Source organism: Chironomus tepperi, unplaced genomic scaffold (genome assembly GCF_022539635.2).
Source record: "Chironomus tepperi strain 1889 unplaced genomic scaffold, CSIRO-AGI_Ctep_v1 contig_172, whole genome shotgun sequence".
Taxonomy (NCBI): Eukaryota; Metazoa; Arthropoda; class Insecta; order Diptera; family Chironomidae; genus Chironomus; species Chironomus tepperi.
Genome location: NW_027226294.1, coordinates 842,905 through 868,685, shown reverse-complemented (window position 1 = coordinate 868,685; position 25,781 = coordinate 842,905). Strand labels below are relative to the sequence as shown.

Sequence of the window (25,781 nt, the reverse complement as noted above, 5' to 3'; positions counted from 1 at the left end):
AGTTTATAGGCAGGCAGGCTACACCTAGAAAATAATAATTACATTAACTTTTCGTATTGTTTGTGAATATTGATTTTTTTTTGTTCCTTTACATAATTTTTATAAACATTTATATCATTTAATTAGCTTTTCTTCTTCATCATCTTGATTTATCGAGCATCGTACTTAATTAATAATAAAAAATGAAATAAAAAGTTGAAAAAGCCTCAAAGAAATAAGATAATCAAAAGTTGTTGAAAATAATGAAGAAAGAGTGCTTAAGCGTTTAACTGTCTAAAGAAACAATCAGCTAGATTCAAGTCTAAAGTAAAAATACAAGAGAATCTTAAGTATCGTAAAGACTTTTTTTTGTTTTATTTTTGAGAAGACAAAAGTTTCTTGGGTTTCATATTTCAAAAACCTGTATATCATATGATCAAGAAAATCATTACAAAAATATCACTTATTAATCAATCCAAGCATTCATAGATGCACAATGTAATTAAAAGCTTTTAAAACTTCCACATAAATACAAATGATGGAAGTGAATTAAGGTTTTGTTTTTGTAAAATTCATTATTCTTTGTCCTGTCTGAGATAAAAATTATTGAACTTATCATTCATGACATAATGTACAACATTCATAACCTAATGTTAGTAATTTTGTATTTGTGAAACCATAAATTGACTAAATAAGAATGTCCTTAAAACTAAATTAATAACTTAATCACTATTAAAAAAATAAAATTTTCACTTTTTTTTTAAACTTTCGTCACCATGCCATTTTCATTTGCTGCTAAGTGATCAGGCTCAAGACCTGCTTCAAATCTCTTCCACATTTTTCTATAAATCTTTTCAAGACCTTGTACGTACTGTTTGCAGTCAAAAAGTGGACTATCAACACGCGCCGTCCATACTTTTGCACGAATTGCTTTCAAAAACTCACGATCGGTTCCGAGACGGATTGCAATGTCTTGATATTCTTGGCGATTTCTTGCGATCAATTCTGGACATCCTAAAGCTGTTAATTGTGATGCAGCAACCCTATATTTACCAATTAAAGTAAGTAAACAGTAATGTTGATGAGTTTGTTTAAAAATGTCATTAAAAAATTATTATACCTTGATGCCAAAGTTTCTTGTGGCAATGTTACAACTGGAGTTCCAGTCCATAAAACGTCCATTGATGTTGTGTGTCCATTGCAAAGTGGTGTATCCAAGCAAACATCAGCTAATTGACCTCGACGTACATGTTCTTCTTTTGCAGCGACATTAGAGAATATAATTCGTCCTGGCTGGAGACCTATCAAATTAATATCAATTGATGTTAAAGAGCTTTCAGTGATTGACAATTTTCCCTCATACTACTTACCAAGATTTTGAGCTGTCTGAAGTATATTTGGCTCACCGACAGCGGGGAATCGAAGAAGCCATAAAATGGAATTTGGTACTGCTTTCAATATATTCACCCATGAATGCAAACATTGTGGATCAATTTTATACAATTGATTGAAATTGCAGTAAACGATAGCATCATCAGGTAATCCATATTGTCCACGAGTTGTCACAACAATTGTCCTTGGAACTTCTTCACCAGTTGCTGCTTTATTGTTGGCATTTGCTTGTAAACCATTTTGAACGACAACACCATTTAGTGATGTCTGAAGTAATCCCGATTGTACCATATTATCAATTAGCGTTGTTGTTGGAAGTTCTGCGACTTTCATTTGAATTTCAACTGGGGCATTTGCGCGAATTACTTCTCTTACAGTTTTAACATCGTGACGTTGTTCCAATGGTGATAAATCTGTGGCATTAATGACTGCCACATTATCAGCAATTGCCGCACCAGATGATTTATCACTTAAAATTAAACGTTCCTTTAAATGGGGAAACATTTGTTTGTGGTCTCCAATAAAGAAAGTATTTGGCATATATGCAAGTTTTTCACTGTATTGCTGTGCCAATTCCAATGGTGATGTTACCGCATCTGTGACAATATAATCCATAAATGGAGCACCGCTTGTGCCTGGATAGCCGAGCCACATAACTGTAAATAAAAATAATTTATTTAATTTTATTTTGTTTTTTCCGCTATAATCGGGGTCATTCACTTATGACGCCAAACATTTAAGAATAATCTGTCACGAATTGAAAAAAATATTTATCTTAAAAAACTTCGTGAGAAGCGTCATTTGTGAATAATCCCATATATCTGCATATGATAATCTCTGATGCATAAAATGAATAATTGAGTAAATATGAATATCTTATCGTACCTTGAACTGGTGCTGGACGTAATGCAAATATTTCATTTCTCGCTCCTTTTGTATATCCATTCATATTGACTAAAATATGAATTCCGTCAGAATAAATGCGATCTGCTGCTTTTCCGTTACATGGCAATTGTGAGAGATCAACAAAATGCTCCGTTTCCTTTGCAATTTTACTTCTGAATGTTGTACCGTCATCAACACTAAGTGCATAACAGAAAATTTCTACATTCTTTAAATCGTGTAAGCCAGGAATTGACTGCATTAGATGTGATGTTGGATGATTTCCAAAATCGCTGCTGACGTATCCAATACGAAGTCGTCCTTCAAGTACGCGAGGAAATTTAAATGGAGGCTTATGTAGCACATGAATTTTCTCCAAGCATAAATTGGCATGTCGTGCAGCAATAGCTTTACGGAAATCATGTGATAATGGATATAACATGGAATGATGTGGATGTACTGATGGCAAGCGATTCTTCTCTAGTTGTTCAGCGACAATATTTACGAGCTTCTTCATACGTGCATCATAGTCGCTCCAATCACAAACAATTTGTAAACAATGAGCAAGGTTACAGTATGCGTCGGGAAAATCTGGTTTCAATTTTAGTGCTGTACGATATGATGAAATAGCTTCCGGAATATTTCCAGAATCTTTATGAATACTTGCCAAATTACTGTGGGCATCTGCAAATGCTGGATTGATCTGAATAGCTCGTGTATAACAGTGCATTGCTCCTGTCACATCTTGCATTTCCTTCAATGTGTTTCCCATATTTGAATATGCGTCGGCAAATGTTGGTTGAATTCTTATGGCCTCTTTGTAGTGCATGAGTGCCTCATTCAATTTACCTTGTTGCTGCAAAACTGATGCTAAATTACTATGTGCAGCAGCAAATTCGGGGAAAACTTCCAATGCTTTAAGATATAGACGAGTCGCTTCCTCAATGAAACCTTGTTCACGTTTGATATTGGCCAAATTATTGAGAGAATCTGCATGATTTGGACATAAACGCAATGCAGTGTTGTAACAATCTTCAGCATCTTGAACTTGTCCTTTCTCTTTGTAGGCATTTGCAAGATTACAGTACGCATCGGGGAAATTAGGCTGTAAATCAATAGCCCTTCTATATGTATCGATTGCTAAGTCAATTAGACCTTGTTCATAGTAAACACATGCCAAATTTCCATGCACAACAGCATTATTAGGTGAGAGATTTAATGCTCTTAAATATGCGGCCACAGCTCTATAATGATAAAAAGAATAGAAGAAACAAATGAATAAGATAGAATAGATTAATGTACTCGGTGACGCATATATTCATTACATGCTTAACTTTTGTTTTCATTAACACAATTCATTTATAATTAATTGTTAAGAATGCCAACTTGTGGCACAGTAAACAGGCAAGTAAAAAGTCACAGTATTTATAATGCTTAACATAGCTAATTGAGGTAAATTAAATTAACTCTCTTGACTCGTGCACTCAGCATCCTTCTTCAAAAGGGATCGTTCAGAATGTACATGAACAATGTGTATGAAGTCTAATGAAAAGTGCTACTAAAGGAGTTAAGCATTACATGATTTACGAACAACTCTTCAGCACAATTTTCTTAATTCACTTTTCATATACTTTTATTATCTTCATACAACTTTATTCTCTACACCCTTTTGTATCTGAACCATGTACATTCATGAAAGGATGTGAACTATAAGAGAACATTACTAACTCTATATCAGGTTTAATGGTCGAGAAAAAAAAAACAAAAAGTTTTTACAAGCTACCCGGCGTAAGTACTAAAGTTGAGATTTGATTTATTCTTATTCGGAGACAGAGAGCACAAAATACCATCGCACTATTTTATGGCATACTGCATAAATAATTGTAAAACATTATATTAACAGCACACTGTGCTGTGCTTTCTATTTAATGAGAATCTGTTTGCTGCTTAGTACAAAAAATCCTGCAAACTTTTAATTAGGTGAAAAACGTGAGAATTAAATAAAGGAAAACATTGAGCAGGATATAAATGTAGAACTTCTTGTTATTCAGATTTTTTTTTCTCATTCAATTAACATTCGAGTCTGTATTTTATGACAAGAGAAAAAAATGTCATAGGTGCTGCTTTCGTGAAAAGAAAAAGTTTTTATTTCCACATTAAGCAAAACTAGACAAAAATGCTCAATATAAATTTTTTGCTACCGTCAAACAAGAATGAAAAACTTTTTGATTGAATAATTATGCTGAAACATTTCATTTCATTGAGTCAGTGTCTACAAACTTTATTCCTACGGTGCACTAGTGTTCTCTGTGGTTTTTTGAACGTGTTTTTTGCAGAGCAAAAAATGCTTTAAAACTGACATTCTTTTACCAAAAATGTCATATGACATAGAATGCAAGGATGTCAGAGGATGTGAAGCTTGGTTGGATGACAAAACCGCAGAGAAACAAATAAAAAATCATTTTAAATTTTGTGGCAATGGTGCCTATGAACCAAAAAGTTTGGAAAGCACTGATACATGCAATTAAAAGAGGGTCTTGTATTTCGGAATAAAAGCATTTAAACATATTCGACCTTTTAATGCCTTCATTTCATTAGATTTAGGTAGACTCCCATTTCATTTTGTTGTGAGTTTTGATTTAATTTCGGAAAAGAAGTTTTAATGAAAATTTTGCAAATTAAATGTTTAGGAAAGCATACCTACAACATTTTAAAACGCTGCTTGAAGCACATTAATAGTAAACAGAACAGAGAATTTAAATATTCAGTAGTATTACCTACTCATTATTATTCGTATCACGAGAAATATGCAATGAAATAAGCTACAATCCCGAGCGACACGATGCAGTTGCCGCAGTTTTTGCCGTAAAAATAAATTGAAATCAGTCGTCACGTTGACGTTAGAGTAACTTTGCGTCATGCCGTTAATATGGCGACGTAAGTAGCAGTGTCTTATCTAATACATTGTTCGGGAATGATGAACGAAAATAACATAAATTACAATGATAATTCAAAAGTAATTCAATTACATTCTCGTCTATTTTCGCTTCCTTCATTCTTGTTTTTTTATTGAAAATTGATTATTGAAATGTTATAAAATAAGCGAAAGAGATTACGAAGAAAATAAATTCTTCAATTCAATTATCATTTAGAGCTTATTCAACTGAAATAAATTGTAATCGGAGGAGTTTTTGGGATTTGAACGTTTTGAATGAGTGTCATGGAAATATGCGAACGGGATATATGCAATTAATTTGGAACTTAGTCTGAATTATAAATTTCCTAAAATCAGGTCATTTTTGTGGAATGTTTTCGTTGATCATGCTGAGTATGTTGCAGTGCATAGTTTAATTTGCTACGGTAAATGTTCTAAAAGTTATGGCCGTTCTAACCCGATTTATCATGCCCGAAGCTCTCACCTGGCGCACAAACTTTTTAATTTATTAAAACTTTCTCATGGAATTTCTGTCAATGACGCAGACCTAGGGTATATATTTCAAGTTTTGCAATCGACACCAATTTGGAATATTAGAAAAGTCCCAATTCTATTTCTCTATGTTATTTCAAGTTCATTGAAAAGAATCTCTTTCAATTTCCCACAAAAAATTTTGTTTGAGTTTCTTTTTCTTTTCAAAAAAATAAAATTAAAATTTCAACAAAAGCTGAAAAGAATCTTTAATGAAGATGAGAAAATGCGAAATTGAGAGGAAAATGTAAACAAAATTGCTACTGGAAATTTATTCGTCATGAGAAATTTAATTTGATGTTTATTGTTTTTCATCACTATCTCATAAAACTTAGGGCTTTCTTTCAGAAACTTCTTATATTTCTCATGTTCCTACATGCCATACTTTAATAATTAAACTTTTCCTTTTCATCTCGACATTTTCACAAATTATAATTTTCATGATAATGTTCCATGAAATGGAAGTTTTTGTTTCGTTTACTTCCCAAATTAAAATTTATTACAAAAATTTCGTATACTCTGGTGAAAGATCTGATGTAAAACTTTAGAGAATTCAATGAAAATTGTTTTTAGATGTGGAAAATTCTTCTCGCTGTATTTTTGTTTATTATGTCTCTCTCTTTCTCACTCTCGCACACATATGAATTTCTCGAAAAATACAAACTCATTTCCCAATAAAATTTCATTTGATCATTGAAGATTAGGAACTTTGAAGTGCCATTTTCCCATGTGTAAAGAACGTATTAAATCGATCAATAATTTGGCCTTCAATTTAACTGTATGTGGGTCAAGACTATTTACAAATGTTATATATTTGATAGACTTATCAAGCAACAGATCTTACACCCCAACAAATATGAATATCATTATTAATTCATGAGTTACATCCCCTTGTAAACTCCCTCTTTCAAATATTCAATCAATGCGTTGTTTTTAAATCTAGCCTTCGTACTTTCATCGAGCAATTAATGTGGAGATGTAAACAAAATTCGTAGGTCTGGAAAAATTTATTGGTGAGATTTAAATTGTATCACGCGATGCGAAAGTAAATTGCTGAGTATTGAAAAAATGTTACTTTATGGGAAGTATAAACATCCACAAAATCAATGCAAAAATATAGCTCGTAGTAACTTAATCTCATTAGCTTGTACTTTAAAAAGGGTCAATATGTTAAACTGATTAAAAACTGTTTCTGATTTCAATGTAGAAAAAATATCCAATTTCCAGGTTCGTCGGCTGTAGGAGCACAAACGTAGTTATTTATACATTTAACTGTCATAATTCTTTCGACATCATTAGGCAACAACATTGTACGTTCATTAGGAGTTGAGAAAATATAAGATGACACAGATACATTTTCATTTCTTTCTCCAATTTTCCTTCCTTCGGAACATGTAAGCATCTGGCTCACACAAAATGCTATATTACTTATTAAAAGTGTAAAATGTTCAGACGAAAATATAAATGCTCAATAATAAAACTTAAATGTAGCGGGAAATGCTCTTACATGAAAAAAATTGTCAAAACTAATTGGAAGCGCTAGCGACAAACGAAATGTTGCGAGATTAATTTCAAAACTAAATTTCGTCACATTTAATGTGGGTTGAGAAATCATGCCTTTAAAGTTATATTTAGGGTCGTCAACTTGTGGGTGTCTAGAGCATCAAATGCTCAAAAAGGACAAAATTTTGGGAAAAGATATTTTGTCACTTATTTATTTTCCTAATAAAAAAGAGGTAAGGATAACAATTTTTGAAACATTTATAAGGAACAGAGACCCCATTTGTAAAAATCAACATAAATCAACACTTATGTAAATAATTTGAATTGACTTTCGTGTGTGAGACACGAGCAAATATGTCGATTCTGTAACTCTATGTATATTCTCAGATTATATTAAATCCAATAAATCAATTTGAAAATTTATTGCCATAATTTTTCATATCATTTCATGCGTATTAAAATCCCTCACTTCATATTGACTAGATTTTTATGATAAAATATTTCATGAATTGAATTGCGATACAGCGGATTATTCGAATTTCTTCTTATTTAAATATGGAAAATGATCATTATTAAACGAATAAAATTGGCTATATTTCCAATTTTGTCAACAGAACGTTTCTGTACATGATGACAGCTTATGATTTTAAAAAAATCGTCGAATTGTTTGAGCTGTTAATTCTCGTTATGATTTGCAACATTAAATTCATTCATCTCTCTTTTCATTCAGACACGTTCCTATACATTTTCGTCTATAGCTTGTGGAAAACAGATATGAATTTCAGCAAATAACTTCCTTTCTTTAACAGAGTTCCTGTTCTATGAACTAAATTAAAATGAATATTCTGCTTAGTCAGGATAAAAATGAAATCTCTCTAGTTCCTTTGTGTGCGAAGCTAGAAATTCGGTTCCTTGAAATATATCTTTTAGAAGCGTTTTCAGCATAAAAAATAAAAGGCAACAAATAGAGGAGAAAATGAAGAGAAAAAGTTTACTCCACAATAATTTCCACGTCAAGTGATGCTATTCGTCGCATGAAAGAAAAGGTCTTATTATGGAATGTTACGCTATATATTTTAGATGTAATAAAATATATAAGCGAAAGAGATTGAATTGAAGCATGAAAAGCGTAAACCTATTTAATCGCCCTCAATTCAGTTGAATTTAGTGAACTAGACTTTGCTAGGATAAGTTTTGTGCCAATAAATATTGGTTTGAGAAAGGAGAAAATGTTATGCTTGAAGGCACTAAATGAGCAACATCAAAAGAAACTTTATTTAAGAAGAAATTATGCTATTTACTGAATGGAATAAATTTTAATTTCTATTGTCCTCGCGCTTACTCATCTAAATATAGAACGAACAATCAATTCTATTTTTCTTATTATTACATTAAAGAAATTAGCTTTAAGGCTTCCTTTTCATTCACATTACAGTCAGTGTCGTCAAATTCAATTTAAAAATAGAATAGAAAATAAAAGATTCCCTTTTATTTCATTTACGTAATGACAATAGCTTTAATCGACCGTAAAAGCTTCATTTTCGATCGTGATTCACATTATTCATTAAGTGATTTTATCTCCACATTCTGCACTCATTTCCACTATAAAATTATCCAAAATACATAACACATTGCCTTTATTTATATACACGCATGTGCGTTACATTAACAGACAATTGTCATTTTTATGTGTGGAGCATCCTTTTAGTTTTTATTTCCATTTCTCATCCGATTTTCTTTTTATCATTCTGTTTTTTTGTTGTTGCCGACGTTTTTTGTTTTAGGACGGAATAGACAAATACTTTTAAGAGGATAAAAATGGAAGATAAATGGAAAGATGGATATATGACAAAATGTAAAAAAAGGAATAGCAAATAAACTGACATCATCTCCTCGCTTTTTCCTATTTATTTCCTCAATTCGTGAGTTGTAAACAATATGATGGTACAATGGAAACAGATCTCAACAATAGATTTCTTGCGGTATGGCAGTTATACTGCTGTTGTTGATAATACTTATTTGTTCACGTTTCGGAATAGCAATAAAAGTTTATTAGTTTTGAAGGGTAAGTAACCAAAGGGACTTAATATAAGTAACAGAAAATAATAAAATTGCCTATAAAGACAAAGAAATACCAGCTTAATGTAGAAAGGATACAAATAGAGCCGCATAGCAAAGCGCCAGAAAAATAATTCCGTGATATTATCAGCACCTAATCTACAATCCGCAATTCTCAAATCCAATTCAGTCTATTAAATTTTGTTTATTTTTTCCTGTATTTTACAAGGCTTTATATAGATTATGGCTTAATTAAAATCCCCGAAAGGTTTCAAGCATATCAGGCAATGCCAAGGTAGCAAAAACGAGGTCGCTAAATGAAAGAATGTCACAAATTCCATTTCCTATAGCTACAAATGTTTCCATTCTCAACTTCAGATCAATAAAAAAAGGAAAACTTTTCTACAGATTTTACCGAATTAACATTTCTCAGTTGTATCCAAAACAAAAAGCAATTCCGTTCTTCTAACGAAAATTAATTACTTTTCTACGTCATTTCAACCAATTACCCGTAAGAATTTTTATGTTGTCAAACAAGAATGTCTCCTCGTTTTGTGTTTAGAGGTTAATCAATTGAACTTTTGTATAGAATACATAAAAAGCGGAAAAGCACAAGAATAATTCCCAAAAGGTATATTTGTAACAATAGCTGTTTTCAACATAATATTTTACAGAATAAAAGTCTGTCATGTTCATTGAAAAGGCAAAAGGATTACATTCAGGAGAGAGAAATGGGACAAAAAACATTTTTAATGTTGTAAAATTGAAAGTGACTTTTACGACGAATGTGTGTTCGAGAAATTTATATCCAATATTTCTTTCTTAAGAACATAAATACCATATTAAGGTACGTTTTGATAAGAAATTATTTCTTTACTTCAACCACAATAGGAGAATTAAAAAAAAGAACTTAATATGATGATGAAAATCGAATGCCCAATGTACCTTTTTATTTGAAGTTTAATCCAATTCAAGCATCCTGAATTACTTGAAGTTGATTTGGTCGTTGGGTCACGTTTGTTAACGCATGTAGATGATGATGATGTAGATGCCGAATTTGAATTCGATGATGATGATGTTGGTGGATATATCGGTGCTATACGAACGATTGAGTAAATGACAATGCATTGATAATCCATTTTTTACGGGTTTCTGTTTATTGTCTATGCTATGCACGCACTTGTTTCACTTTTTTTTATTACTTATATTATTATCCGGTTACCCAAGAATTTTTTTATTATTGACGTTACAGTAGAAAAAGTAGGGAATTTTATCGCTTAGCCACTAAGTATTTACAAGCTTCTTTTATAAAAAAGCTTTTTTGTATTTTTGGTTGTTTTGTTGGTTCAACATTGACATGCCATAATTTGAATGTAAATCGTAGAGAAATGGAATTTTTTAATTTGATTCAGCCTTGCCATCACAAGAAGCTTATAAAATTGAAGAATAGAAGGAAAAAGCTTCTTTTTACTGCATGTTTTCTTATTGTTACTTTAATTCCGTCACATCACATCACATTAAATATATAAAAATTGTTGTGACTTCACAATGGCATTTTTGTTTGTACATTTGCATATAAAACACGAATGAGACATAAAAATAACATTTTTATATACTGTCATTTTATATCAGTAACAGCGCAACAACAATTATTAACATCAACAATCCTTTTCATTAAATGTAATGTAAGGTAGGGTAGAGTTGGACGTTTAACAACACAACCACGGATTGCACATTTACGACACTTTTATATGACGAATATGGATTTTTTTTTGTTCGCACGTTGCTTTCTTCTCCACCCCTACTTTACATGCACAAGTCTATCACTTTCGTTTTTGTTGGCTTTATCTTAATAAATGAAAATGTATCTTAGTTGATAAGGTTCTCTTTGTTGCCTATTAATGACACCAATTTGAACACTTCTTGTTTATTTTCTCCTTTGCTTTCCGGGTTAAGGAATACTGTTAGCTCAACAAATATTTTCACTCTCATTGCAACAACACTTTATTATCGGATAGAATTTCAAGCATTCTACTAATGTGATGGGTTAATTATTTGATAGCATTGATCATATTCATTTCAATTTCCATTACTCACTCCAAAGCATAAAGAGATTGTATGACTTTTAATAATTAATAATACATTCATACATCAAGTTGTTTACTTTATGGACTTGGACTTGCCATATAACATTTATGCTGAGTTATAAACAACGGAATTTAATTCACAAGTATAAAAATAATTTTCCTGTTGATCTATATTCTGAATTATTTTTTTGTTCCTTTCAGACATGCACGAATATATTAAAACACATTGTTGAGTCGATATTAAAATTCTCATGGATTCATGACATTCAATGGCAATTTATTAAGCATCAAAAATTTTCTGCTTTTCATGCACATTTTCTTCTATGAGAGAAAAATAAATAAACAGAAAAATGAGAGATGATGATTTAAATTTAGAGCTTATTTATTGTGTATCCGTTCGCTGAATGATGCACATATTGAAAAGAATCTCTTCTGTGAAATTTCACAAGCACTTTGTGTATCGAACGTCACATTTTTGTGTTTATTTTCTTAAGAAATGCACTTCACATATGAATGAACAAGAGTCATCTCCCTAAATCTTTCCTCTTTCCTTTGAATCTGAATAATTAATTAATTACATACACAATTTTGCTTCATTTTATTAGCAAATTTGTTGAAATAAGATTTTCGTTTTGTTATTCAAATGAATAAGCATCAAATAAGGAGAGAAAGATATACGATTGAATAGCGTTATAAATTTTAGATAATGTGGTTGTTGAAATTTTCATCTTAATTAAAATAACTTTTTAAAAAGCGCTAAAAACTCTTCTCCGCTTTCCTTATCATCAAATAGCAGAGGAGCAAAAAAAGCAAATTAGGTTGAAAACGTTCTCAACTATCAACTTCGTATGTTTTTTACTCATGAACCGTTTCACGTAAATTTTTTTCCCAATGATTCCTTTTTATGGCCAAAATGTCGTTCATAAATAACGTCAACCTTTAAATTCGGATCCTTTCTCATGTTGAGACTAATCGTTAAACCTTAAAAACAGTACAAATATTCTCCATAGAATTTGAAGACTTTTAATGCTTGCACTCATAAGATTAATGATAGACATCGTGTCTAAACGACCCCCAAACCCCATAAAACATTTTTTCTCAAGACAGGATTTCTCTACGAAATAAAAAACATAAATTCTTAGAGAAGCTGAAAAAATACTTGAGGGAAACTTTTTCATTACTCTTTATTGTGTATCAGACATTTTGGCAGTCGATACTAAGGAAGCATTAACAAAACAATATTCAAGTATTCTTCTCGCTATCAACACGCATTTTGATCTGACATACCCTCAAACATCTTTTCTTATTTTTTTATCTATGATAATCTATATTTATTTTCCTATATGGCTTACAGAAAGCCCTCAAGAATATTTTTCATCCATAAAATGAAAATTTCCTATAAGAAAAGCATTGCAATCATAAAAATACATATCTTTCCTAACCACCTTTAAGCTATTCAAAAAAAAAGTAAAATTTCTTCACACAAAATGAGAAAATTTTCATCAACTTTTTGGTTTCTTTATGCCATTATTATTCTGTAGCATGTATACGTTCGTTTTTGGCATTTGATAAATTGGCATATAAATTATCATGAAGTGATGTTGAGTAGATTGTGCTTTTCTAACTTTTTTTGGCTTTTTTTTTTTTCTTTGCAAAAACTTTTTTACCATCTTCCAATTATCATCATTTCCTCAACTTTTTTACGCCCAAATCTGTACATCATACACCAAATTATAATAAAAGCATGAAAAATATGAAAATCCCTCAAGAGATTTCGCTTGTCTCACAGAAACAATTTTCTATATTTCTTACAATTGTTTCATTTGTTGAGTTCATAATCGTAATTATGTCATTAAATGTGTGGTAGGAGGATATTTGATCGAGCACAAAAAGGACAATGGAAAAATTCACGAGTGAGCAAATTTTGGGTGGATAAAAAAACATTTAGAATACGCTTTACATATCACCACTCCTTATAGCTTTAAAAAGCTTCAACAGAAAGAAATAAAGTTTGTGAATGCTGATATTTTCCCAAGATTATCCTTTTAAATTCGGACCGCTCTTTTAACATTTTTTAGTGCCTTTTTTTCTCGAGTGCCTTCTTTTGTTCTTTAAAGTATTACACTAACAAAAGTGACTTAATTAAATTCCATTGTCACTACACTTCAATCTAGATATTCTAACTCAAAAGGTACAGGGGAGGAAAATATATTTCTTAGGCAGGAACGAAAGGAATAAAGTTCTAATGACGTCATTCAAGAATAGATTTTAAGATTACTTTTCTCTTCTTCGCACGTTCCACGAAAATGACTGCAAGAAGCTTTCTAACAAAAAGGAATAAAAAGTCCTTTCAATTTAACTAAATTTTTAATGGTCTTCACGAGGAAGTTATTTGCAGTAAATTGAAGGGACATTTTATCATCAAATCAATTTTGAAGAGTACTGTTCATCATTTCTTTTATATCAATATGGCATAGATCTTTTAGTGTCCACTCGCATTTCACATAACTGCAAATTGTTCTATGTTCAGCTGTTCTCCCCATAAATTTACTGTCGTAAAAGCAATAAAATATTCTTCTCTTTCTATCTTCTTTGTCTCGTTCTATTCGTCACCCTTTCATGTCTACACAATGGTTTCTCTATCACTTTTCCACTTCTATCACTTCATATGTATGTATGTATCATAAAAGTGAAAGCACTAAACATTATCGGATCAATATCTTAACCATACTTATAGATAAAAATGATACAGAATCGCTTTATGGTGTTGGAAAGAAAAGTAAAATAGGAATAAAATTTGGCAGATAAGCAGCGAAAAGAAATTTCCTAAATCCTATTTGAATTTTATTCCTTTCCAATCGGCACTTTCTGAGTGAATTTATTTTGCAAATTAAGCAGTTAGATATTGATTTTTCGTTTTAGCCCGTTTCAGCTATAGAAGTCCTTCTTTCTAGCCATCTTTATTTTGTATCGATTAAAGCATCAATACTATCTAAATGAGAAGATACAGAAACATGCCGCCGGATGATAAACAATGTTTTTTTTTATTACAATAAAAAATGGAACAGATACACATAAACATTATTATCTCTATCCTTGTCATTTTTTTTTTTCCTTTTGCAGTTTGCCAAAATGCTAAATGAACAAGAACGGCTAGATAAAGTTTAAGAAGAGAAATGAGAACAGATATTTATTGGTAGTTTCCATTTAATGAGACCAAAAAGCTTTCTAATCCTGGTCTATTCAACGAGAAAATATGTTTGCTCTCTGCCTATATCTAGACTCAATTTCTCTATTCCCACCATGAATTCAAACTCCTAATTTATTACTTAAGACCTTTAGATACGGTACATATCTTACTGGATCTTCTTCGTTTCTATCTTATCCATAATTATTCTTATTTTTATGGTTTCTATGCTTTCTCGTGAAATCGAGATTTCCTTTAAGCTGTTCAAATATTTATCATACTTTCATTTCTCTTTTAACCCAGTCTAGTCTGCAGTTAAAGAAAATACAAACAATTTCAAACGAATGCCTCTTGAATTTACGAGTTTACAACTGGGATATATTTTTAAAGCTCTAAAATATGTAGACAGCCTATTTAAATCCCAACACTAAAAGCAATCATGTAAACGGAAATAAGATATTATTACAGTATGATTTGTCCTTTATTATATTCATTTTTTTATGAAGTTACTCAAATGACATTGACAAAGGATGAGATTTAAAATCAAATTTAGTCAGAAGTGGATATTTAATAAGAACTTGGAGCTGTATCTGTTTTGAAATGACAAATATATGTTCAGGTTGAGGAAAAAAATGTGTGCGAATTACCCTTAAAAATCATTTTTAAAACACATCACACACTTCATGGATGTTTGTCTCACATTCTTTCTTCCACTTCAATTCACACAATGTTGAACACAAAATATCCGGAGCTTTTGTAAAGGATGAAAGAGGAGGAGTAGGTTAAAGCGTGTATGCAAGTGTGCTTGTGATTGTCACAAAAAAGAACATATCAAATGAATATGTAAAAGAAGATTGCGGAAGTAGAGTCTTACTTATGTTATCATTATACTTCAATTTGACAGTCATACGATGCTTATTCTCTGTGTCTTCTTTTTCAAGCATCTTTGTCAATATTAAAATCATTTTATGTGCAATAAACTTTATTGTGCGATTTGTTCCTTTATTTGCCTTAATTTTATACACACTTCTTACTTCTTTCTTTTCGATCTTATGAGATGTAAAAGCTTCTGCAGATTACGGTAAGAAGAAAAAGTAAGGGAAATAGCGAACGACGAAAATTCTATTTTTGGCAAATAAAAATTAGCTTTCTTTGCATTATCGTGCTGAGTCGAACGTTTTTCTTCCCTTTTTTATTCTCTCTTGACACTTTTAAGCAACAAGAATTTCATTATAGCTTTTTATTTTCAAACTGACACTCTTCCCCAGTAATTTCTTCCTTTTCTGTAATAATAAGCTTATTCTTTGTATTTCTTTCATAAAACAACTGTCGCAAGGAAAGTCTTAGGGACGTCTGTATAGTGCAACATTTTAAATTTACACATTTTTCTTCTTAGACTTCTATATAAAAGCATGAAAGGGAGCGTTTTCATTTGCATAGTATCAAAAAATATGTGTATTTTATGCTTAAATTAAATATTTTACACCCTTCACATTCAGAGGCTCTTAGTCAGTGCGTACACATTCTGGCATGAGCCATAAACCACATCTTGTTCAAATGAAGTAAGCAATATATTCATAAGAATAAGGATGGGGTTCATGATATTCCGATACACAACAAATTTCTTTCTATATTTTACGATTTCCACGTCTAAAACATATATATGCAAGTACATACTGATGAAAATAGTAAAAAAATCGATAACTTCCAAAAAAAATCGTATCGTGAATGATGCCTAAACGAAACTTTTATCTATGAGATTTAACTTCATGAAGGACTTGGATAGATATGACGATGAATAATTATGTTATCATGATAGATATTAATTTGAAGACGTAGGAAGAAAGTATATAAATTCACAGTTCACTATTTATATTCAATGCTTTCGTAGAAAAAAATAATGAATTGTCACAAAACTTTTCACTAAACTCCCGATTTTTTTTATTACAATTCTTCTTCTTTCCACTTTATTTTTTACTGTTCTTATTTTCTCTTTACACAAAAAGGCGTTCTTCTTTCCTTTTTTTTCTTATTAAAAAATAGGGAAGCAACTTGAAAGATGGATAGAAAAAAATGAGAAACGAAAAAAGTGCGTTGTGAAAGCTCGATCCTAACGTTACTACTGATAATGTGTGAGCAATAGAAAAAATGTTGAGAATGAAAAATCTCATTTTTTACACATACAGTCATAGATTTTATAGGAGCTCGGAAAATTTCGTGAAAATTGTTGGCATGGTAACGTAAAGCATTTCTGTGAGAGCGTCTCGATTCTCTTTTTTCAAATTATGCTATTCTTGTTGTCATTCTATAACGTCTAGCATGGACTTTTAAGTTTTTTTTGCTATTTCTTTTATTGTTATTGCTCTATAGAATCTATGAAGGCACTTTCTGCTCAACATCTAAATGGAAAAATTAATTACATTATACTTCCTTTTCATCTTTCAATTTATTTTATTAAATTAGAAGAAAACTGACATCATAAAAGTTTTCATCTCATCATTTTGCTCTTTTCGTTCTCCCCAACCACTTCCACTTCTTTTGCTTTAATGCGTTAGTTACTCTCACAACAAATCGTGTTTATACGAAATATCATGAAAACAAATTATGGAGAAAGAAAACGATGAAAATGTATTTAAAAAACCAAAATACAGCATCTTCAAAAAGTGATTTATATCATATGTTAGAAGTTATACAATTTTCACTGTGCACGCTTCACCATTCGCATTTTACATGAAAAATCTCATCCATAAAAAAAAAATTTCATCCATAAATCAAATTATTTAAGAAGAAAATAAGCAAATTTTGCTTTTTATAAATGATTTATTAATGAGTTCATGGTAACGAGCAGTGCTTCTCATTTTTTTAAGTATTTATGCAGCGGCATCATATTGTTTAAATATTTGCTTTACCTTGAAGCTTCTCTCTGATTCTCAATTAATATAAGACGTCCTTTTATTGAGACAAATATATAAAGCCTCGAAAAACGTATGTTGAGAAGGACTGATAAAAAGCCTCGTAAAATATCGCTAAAATTTTCTCAGAACATTGTAGCTTTACGTTTACTTTCCTGTCTCACTTTGCATTCTAATTCATTTATTTATGGTCGGATAGTAGGTGGGCTCATAATGACTTACAAAATGAATTGTGTTTTTTTCACGAGTAATTTAGTTAAATAAAACATGTGTACTCACCGATCAAAAATCCTTGCCTCTTTCAGAACATTTCCAAGATTGATGTAGGCGTCCAAAAAGTTTGGATCTAATGCAACGGCCTTCTCGAAATGATGAATTGCCAACCAAATTTCGCCTTGGGCGTTAAATACGCATCCAAGATTGCTCCATGCGACAGCAAAATCTGGTCTCGTTTCTATGGCTTTTAAATAGCAGGCCTATATTTTATTAAATTGTAGAATAAAATATAAAGAGAAATAGAACAAATGAATTGTATATCAGTAAGGATTCAAGGAAATCAACACGATTATTTATGGGGATAACAGGGATTTAAAATCCGCTGCTTATATTTTTTCAATTTCGGATCTTTTTACATTATACTTTGTATTTTTATATACTCAATATATTGACTCAAAACGAAAAAAACAAGAAATTATATCAATAAAATTATGAGTAAGTAAATTTGAAAAGAATAGGAACTGATTTGAAACAATAAATTTGATTTAGCATCGTGTTGAAACAAATATAAAACTTTTGTCTATAAAGAAATAATAATAGCAATAAGAAGAAAAATCAAATAAAATTACAAATTGCAAACAAAAGCCAGAATAAATAAAAATATAAAGTATATAATCGCGTGCATTGGACAATCTTAATTTTGATTCATTTTTTTTCGTTGAGAGTTTCAATATAAAATTAAAAATAAAATATAACAAAATAAAATAAGAGAGATGTTCTAACGAGTTCCTTTTGTGTAGATATAAAAGCTGAAGAATAACTTTTCATTAGATATAAAAATTTTATGTGATGGGTGACGTTGCAAAAGAGGGTTAATAACTTTATCGTTCCATCGAATTGTTTCAAAAAAACTTTTAAAATTTCATTACTTCATATTCCTTTCCATTTATATATTAGAAGGCACTAGCTATAATTTTTGCAATAAGAAGCTAAATCGATAGAATGATACAGTCATTAACTCTCTTTTTTAAATATGAAAGCAGGATGAGTCTCCTAAAATTACGCATATCTTTTATGATGTATAATTTTCGTCTCAATTTTTTGAGACAGAAAAAAAATGCAAAATAAAATATTTACGCATGGGATATAAAACCAAGAGTTGGGGGGAGGCCGTCGGGGGAGTTGTAATTTATATACATTGTACGCACAACAGAGATTGTCATAATTAAGTTTAGCATGGGGAGAGGCTTCGTGTGTCTGAGGACGTATCCACATCAGACAAAAGGCATAATTTCGCAATTTAAGGCACTTATTAAATTAATATTAAGAACAAAATATTAATTTCCGTACTGTCGTGGATTTTTGATGAAGGGATTAAGATTAAGAGAAGAGATTTTTGGGGGAGTTGCAAGACATCGCTATGGAAAAAGCTCTTCTCTTTGATCGCGCTTTATGAAATGCATGTTTAAGTTACGCCCTACGCATCCATTCTATCACCATATCATATTACTCATTTAATTTACATTCAACGATCCTTTCTTATCAGCCAATCAAACAAATCAACAGACACTTGACAAAAATCCGATAATGATACACTTAGGCACGGACAATCCTTAATATAATACGTTGATAGAGATGGAGAAATCAAATATAAATAAATATAGATATAGAATGAAACTCGATTGAGCGCCTGAGACTATACACGATGTTTGACTCTAGTCTCAAATGCCTTTAAGGTGGTGGTATGAATATATCTAAGAAAACAAAAAATGAACCCTCAACAGACACACACAATTATTCATTCGGTGTGCATGTTGATGAATCGTTGTAAAATGATTCTTTTCTCGCTCATGTCTTCTTTCACTTCCTTTTTGTCAGCTTATTCATCGATGAGCTTTAGAAAAAAATCTTTTTACAAGGTTGTTTTTTTTTAAAGAATGAAAAAGATTATCACTAAGCTTAAAGAACATTCATAAAAAATATAGATATATCATGTATTTGGTCCATAAATTATATTAAGGAAAAGTAATGATAGGAACGAGGAACAAAGGAATTTGGATAATATAGGAATTTCGACCAAATACAGTTTACTTTACCTGGCCCTGTAAACGCCATTAATCATCATGATCCTTTGGAATACTTTATTCAATTATTGTAGGTTTAATCGTAAAGCTGTTTCTCTCTTTGTTTCTGGGACATTTTCATTTTTCTTAATCAACCAAAACTCTTTCAATTCTTTTCTCATCATCTTTTTTTTCATGGCTTTCAAAGCACTTTTTTATGAGCTTTGACTAAATCTGCCTTAAACTTTTTCAGCTACTTTAAATCTTTCTCAATTATTACATTTTGATGATTTTTTTTCATTCAAGTTTATTTTTAATTAACTTTTATCACTGAAAATTAATTGATTCGAGATTTTGGTTTATCAGATTTCGTAGTGTGGATATATATTATCTAAATATCTCAATAGAACTTGGATTTGTTTTTTGATTAATCATTCAAAAGTTTCTCATTCATACGATATGCAACAAGTAGAGAATGCGGATGAACGACAAGATTTGAGCAGAGAGGATGGACTTTTTAGCAAATTAGTTTAATTTTGAAGCCGCCTTTAAAAGAAGATCTTCAAAAACTTTTTATACACAAAAAAGCTTTTCAAGTCGTTTTCAATTTATAATGATAATCTCATTAAAAGATTATCGATCTATAAATGGACGTGAGAGTTTTGCACTGGGTGGATTATACATGCCCTACGCAAAGCAACAGGGGAAAGCACAACAATATAATACGATTATAGTTAGGCTACGCTTTACGCATTATCTAGAGACTTGTAGAGGATTTATCTAGCATGTTCTTGTATATGTACGCAATGGGTAAAGACAAGCAGCATATAATGGTTTGGGAGATGATATTACAAAGGTCGCAGAGACGGCTGCAAAATATAGTCCATGGAAATGAGGGATTATCAACGGAAATCAATCATCAAATTAAAGTATCACACATGATGCATAACAATGAGATGATGACACTCAAATCATACCTTTGCTTCGTCCAATCGTCCAAGTGCTTTCAATAAGTTTCCCAAATCACTTCGTACGCAATACAAGTCCTACAAATATAAATCGAAATAAAATAATCAGAATTTTATGATTCACTTCTATTGTTCGTTATTACTTACCGGATTATATTGTAGGGCAGTCACATATGCTTGTACAGCTATAATAGGAATACACAATTAATAAATATTTCCTTCGTAAAAAGTGTGATTGCAAACCTTGTTCCATATCTCGTGATGCAACCAAAGCAGCAGCCAAATTGATATATCCGTCGATAAAATCTGGCTTAAGACGAACAGCGTGACGATAGTTCTCCAATGCTTCTTGTAACTGTCCGCGCTCTTTGTAGACGTTCCCCAAATTACTGTAACGAAAATAATCATTCATTAGTCAATACTACCTAAGAAGTGTATTAAACCGTATTAAATAAATCTAAATCATCGAAGATATTTACACACGAGCTATGAATGACTAATTGAAATGAGTTAAATTGTTGACATTTATATATACACTGATAAGACTCTATGAAGTCGTTTAGATTTCAAGGTAATGAAGAAAAAAATATTTTGCACCAATTTGCACATTCTCTTTACATTACATTCAAGCTCGTTCTCTTTCCTCCGTTATTCATTTCTTTTCGTTACTATATCATTTTTATAATGTTGTGAATGTGAGCGTTAGCAAACCTGGGAAACAAAAAATACAATTCAAAATAATACTTTACCTATAAGCCTCTGCCAACAAAGGATTTTGTTTAATGGCCATTGTTGAGAAGTGTGCTGATTTATCTAAGCGACGGCATTGGAAGTGGATTGACGACAATAATAGAAGCACACCGGTGTTGTTACCTTCTTGCCTTAATAATTGCATGCAATGTCTCTCAGCATTCTCGTAATCAGCTGTCTGATATTCTTTATGAGCTAATTCCAGTAAACCTGAATATTATTAAATCAAAATTGTAGATTATCCTCAAAAATCTCTAAGCATATACAATTTTTTTGTTTTTAAAAAATCAATAGTTGAACGTCATGTTTATGCTCCTCTTATTGTTCTTATTATTTCTTTTAAAATCCTTGACCTTATCTGGTGTATTAAAAAATTATGTGACTTACAGAGAAGCTTGGCACTATCGCGTATACAGATTTATTGATTTTTCAAACATTAAAAAAAATTTTGTTCACAAAGACTAAGTTTGGATTTCTTTACACTTTTCACTTCCTGCTTTTAATGCCATTTATATACATTTATGATTCTTAAATCCTTAGAATCATTGTAAAATTATGGAATCTTCCAAAAATTCACAGATTCACATTTAATGGCTTAATTTCACCGTATAACTTTGTTTTATTATTGTTTTTAGCAGAAAATCACTATTATTAATATTTGTGCTGCACTGGATCTTGATTTTTTTTTTCTTACCTATTTGAATATCGTGTCCAATTTTCATATTGGAATTTTGATGTTGAATTTGTGCCTGCATTGTTCACTTCACTTTTTTCACTTTACACTATATCTTATGGTCTCAACAAATATATTTTAAGGACGTGAGAAATCCTTTATTACAGCAAATTTCGATGAATAAAATAAAAGAAAATCTTCAATGTTCAGAAAAAAAATTTTTTTGAGTCAGTTCAACAAAAAGTTTTTCGGAGTGTGTTCAAAAAAAAATGGTTAGGTAGGTAAAGTGATGATATTGGGTAGGAACTTAATGATAATATATTCACACCGTATCATAGAAAGTTACAGGTAGGCCGAGCTTCACTTGGTTGTACTTGATTATGGATTAGAATTCCATGCAAAACTTTTTGCGATCGAACATTTGCCATTTTGCATAGCCTTCTTGGATTATTTTAAAAAAACTGGTTTCCAATCGAAACTAAGCAATACGGTGAATACGGTGTGAATATTAAGCGCTAAAACTTTAATAGTAAACAATCCAATAGACGTACAAAAAAAAGAACCGTGAAAATGTCAGATGAAAAAATTACAGACCTTCAATTGCCTTTAACTGTTGTACAACGCATAATTAAGGATGCACTTCCTCCAAATGCTATCGCAAAACAAGAAGCTAAGCTCGCAATAGCAAGAAGTGCAAGCGTTTTCATTCTTTTCTTGACTTCAGGTAAGTTTTTGAAACGCATCATTTTCAAGCTTAAAGTTTAACGATTTTGTACATTTTCCAGCTGCAACTGATATCACCAGTAGTGCCAATCAGAAAACAATTAGCGCTAATCATGTTTTGGCTGCTTTAAAAGAAATCGAATTTGAATCATTTGTTCCGGAACTCGAGAAGAGTCTTGAGAATTATCGAAATATCATGAAAAATAAGAAGGAAAAGAAGCTCAACGACTCTTCTGTAAGTAAAACAACTGAAAAGGCTGACGATGAAGATGATGTGGAATTAATTGATGATGATGATTAAGTTATTTAAATCAAGTTTTATTAGGTATTAATTAATTCATCCAATTTATATTAATTGTTCTCATTACACGCTTTTTTAAAGAAATAAACATTCTCATCATAAGCCATTAATATTAGGATCTTAAATAATTAGTTTTTGGGAAGTTGATACACTCCATAAGCGTAGATAAGTTTGTGTTCTCGTACTTTTCTTTGCAGGAAATTTTTCAGTTCTTCTTGAGAGAATTCAAATCCAGGACCTTGTGATGCAAACATTTTGAGCATTTGATGAATTCTTTCGAGACTCATTGAATCGAGATTTGTAAGCATACCGAGAATATACGACCAAAATACTTGAAGTTCTTCCTCTCTTTGGTCATTAGCAGATACCATCGTTTCCTCTTCGTCTAAAACAACATTGGCTTCTGTTTGAATCTCTCCTGCTTGATCATGATTCTCGTCACATAAAACAAATGTATTTTCTTTAGCTTCTCTTATTAAGCCTTGCAGCTGCCAAAATCCAATACGTCTTCTTAATGTTGAAGTTGGCATATTGATAACTGTACTTAATTGATCTAATTGCCATTCCTTTTGATTTTGGAAATGCATAATAATTGTGGCTTGAGCAGGCGTAACTGTCATATCTAATTTCTTGTCATTTATCTCAATCTCTATGTTGACCTTGCCATTTAGTGGTGTCCAACATAGCGTTCGATTTCCTTTATATTCTTCATATGATTTCTTATATCTCTCAAACATTTTATTAATCTCTTCTGGGAATTCCATTGATTCTTTCTTGAACATTGGCCAAAATTGTGAGGATACAATTAAAGCAGACACTGCTGGATCATTTGGTGTTGCTTCTGATGTGAAAGTGCCACATTCTAATATATGAGAATTAATACGTTTGGAATCACTTATGTCCTTTAACATCACTTCACAACTATGTAATAAAATTTCACCAAATCTCAGTTTCAGTAGTTCCAAATTTCTGATTTCCTTTTCTGGGTTAAAATCAAGTTGTGTAAGAAGACGTTCAGCAAGCAGATTTCGGTATTCATTAACGAATAATTCCTTGCTGCCATAAATGTCAACAATCATTGAAATAATGTCCGATCTACGGCTTTGAGCTGAATTCTTATCGCTATCTAGAGCATCAACTGGATCTGGTGTCCAATCTTGCCAATTATTCATTTCATCTTGATTCCGTTCATTTTCTTCAGCCTTGATTGCCTCACTTCTTGCAAGTTCCTCTGAAAGATCTGATGGAGTCTCTTCAATTAAACTTGTTACTACACATCTTACTGTATCCTGTCGACATTTTCTTAAATACTCTTTTACAGGTTCGGTTACAGTTTGCAAGAGAATTCCACTTTTTTCAAGATGTCTCATAGTTTTAATAGTTGCTACATATCCAGTTATTATGTCACTTGTTTCAACACCTTGATGTAATAATCTTGTTTCTAGTGAGTTTTTAAGAACTTCAACTAAATGTGCTCTTAAATCTAATCTTTCCATGCACAACTTAAGATCATCAATAGCTGGCTGAGAATCAGGAAATTCAATAATTATGTTAAAAAACTGGTCTATAATAGTTTTGGCATATTTCTCATATAAAAAGTACTGTAATTTCATTTGGAAGCAAGAGATCGATTCACGAATTTGTGTGTTTGCTGGATCCAGTTTTGCTGAACCATTATTAAAAATTCTTGTAAGCCATTCAAGCACTATGGTATCGAGCCATTTCTCTATATTCTTAAGATGCTGTGTATCAAATATGCCTCTGCATGTCTTTTGTATATGTTCAAAAATTTCATCCTGAATAAGATTAGTTAGTGTATATCCAGCAATTCGATTTAGCAAGTCCATTCTTGTGAGACACAAATTAATTTCTCCAAATGCATTAACTAATTCTTGGCATTGACATCTTGATGTAGGCATTTCACATCCATCGCAGTCATCGCGATCTCCTAATTGATCCATATCTTCATCATCGTCCTCATCGGCTTTTGTATTGATAAATACTCGAAAGGATATGTGATAAAATGAATACACAAGTCTGGTGAAATTGCTTGGAAGTTGTGAAACCAAAATAGACTTGAAAATTTCATCAAAACTATAACGGAAGCTTGCTCCGGATTTTTCATAAAGATATTTGAGTCGTTCGATCATTCGACAAATTATTTGATACTTTTTATACAACCGCAATACTGTGGTCCGAAACAATTGAAATTCGCATCGTTCTCTAGCTTGGTCATCAGATTGTGCATCTAAATTCGTGTCAAAAGGTTTCCAAAACTCGGGAACTACTTGCGTTTCAAGCTTATTCTCTATTTCTATTAAAACCAGATCAGACATTTCTTCCAGGATACGTGATGACACTAAATCCTTATAAACAAGGTCGATATTATCTTTTGTCACTTCCGATTCATCCCACTAGAATATTTTTTAATGAAAATCAAGTAAATATGTATTAATTATGATAATTATGATTAAATTTATTTTAAATCACTTACCGAATTACTAAGTATTGGAAACAACTCTTTCAATCTTTCCCAAATATCGTCCATTCTTGAGAAATAACTAAATTAAGAAAAAAATCTGCAGCAATTTTTTTCAAAACAAACAAATTTAAATTAAATT

General features: G+C 31.2%; 3 protein-coding genes across 4 annotated transcripts; 1 reads left to right on the top strand and 2 right to left on the bottom strand.

Annotated features, from left to right (window-relative positions):
* Positions 1 to 325: 325 nt before the first annotated feature.
* On the bottom strand, positions 326 to 22,362 carry sxc (O-linked N-acetylglucosamine (GlcNAc) transferase sxc). 2 transcript variants are annotated; one of them, XM_070638322.1, is made up of 10 exons: positions 22,158 to 22,362; positions 21,463 to 21,673; positions 20,957 to 21,102; positions 20,861 to 20,898; positions 20,723 to 20,791; positions 17,746 to 17,942; positions 2,257 to 3,497; positions 1,350 to 2,027; positions 1,100 to 1,280; positions 326 to 1,022 (listed from the first exon to the last, which is right to left on the bottom strand). In XM_070638322.1, the coding sequence occupies exons 1-10, from the start codon at positions 22,216 to 22,218 to the stop codon at positions 740 to 742; spliced, it is 3,105 nt and encodes a 1,034-aa protein (XP_070494423.1). In that variant the 5' UTR covers positions 22,219 to 22,362; the 3' UTR covers positions 326 to 739. The 2 variants fall into 2 exon arrangements, with proteins under 2 accessions (XP_070494423.1, XP_070494424.1); XM_070638323.1 differs by lacking the exons at positions 17,746 to 17,942; positions 20,723 to 20,791; positions 20,861 to 20,898; ... (1 more) ...; positions 21,463 to 21,673; positions 22,158 to 22,362 and adding an exon at positions 10,226 to 11,410.
* A 267-nt stretch (positions 22,363 to 22,629) lies between these two features.
* Positions 22,630 to 23,270, top strand: Chrac-14 (DNA polymerase epsilon subunit 3 Chrac-14). The gene is made up of 2 exons (XM_070638321.1): positions 22,630 to 22,860; positions 22,922 to 23,270. The coding sequence occupies exons 1-2, from the start codon at positions 22,707 to 22,709 to the stop codon at positions 23,158 to 23,160; spliced, it is 393 nt and encodes a 130-aa protein (XP_070494422.1). The 5' UTR covers positions 22,630 to 22,706; the 3' UTR covers positions 23,161 to 23,270.
* mr (anaphase promoting complex subunit morula) lies at positions 23,171 to 25,774 on the bottom strand. The gene is made up of 2 exons (XM_070638317.1): positions 25,655 to 25,774; positions 23,171 to 25,574 (listed from the first exon to the last, which is right to left on the bottom strand). Exons 1-2 carry the CDS (start codon positions 25,706 to 25,708, stop codon positions 23,289 to 23,291), a joined length of 2,340 nt encoding a protein of 779 aa, XP_070494418.1. The 5' UTR covers positions 25,709 to 25,774; the 3' UTR covers positions 23,171 to 23,288.
* Positions 25,775 to 25,781: the final 7 nt, after the last annotated feature.

What these genes read in the sequence shown, in the direction of transcription:
- sxc (XM_070638322.1), bottom strand. Translation starts at nt 22,218, where the DNA reads ATGCAGGCACAAATTCAACATCAAAATTCCAATATGAAAATTGGACAC. An exon ending in TTGTTGGCAGAGGCTTATAG is followed by an intron (nt 21,103 to 21,462) that starts GTAAAGTATTAT and finishes TTTTCGTTACAG; the next exon opens with TAATTTGGGGAACGTCTACA. An exon ending in TCAGACAGCTCAAAATCTTG is followed by an intron (nt 1,281 to 1,349) that starts GTAAGTAGTATG and finishes TTAATTTGATAG; the next exon opens with GTCTCCAGCCAGGACGAATT.
- Chrac-14 (XM_070638321.1), top strand. Translation starts at nt 22,707, where the DNA reads ATGTCAGATGAAAAAATTACAGACCTTCAATTGCCTTTAACTGTTGTA. An exon ending in CATTCTTTTCTTGACTTCAG is followed by an intron (nt 22,861 to 22,921) that starts GTAAGTTTTTGA and finishes TACATTTTCCAG; the next exon opens with CTGCAACTGATATCACCAGT.
- mr (XM_070638317.1), bottom strand. Translation starts at nt 25,708, where the DNA reads ATGGACGATATTTGGGAAAGATTGAAAGAGTTGTTTCCAATACTTAGT. An exon ending in TTCCAATACTTAGTAATTCG is followed by an intron (nt 25,575 to 25,654) that starts GTAAGTGATTTA and finishes AAAATATTCTAG; the next exon opens with TGGGATGAATCGGAAGTGAC.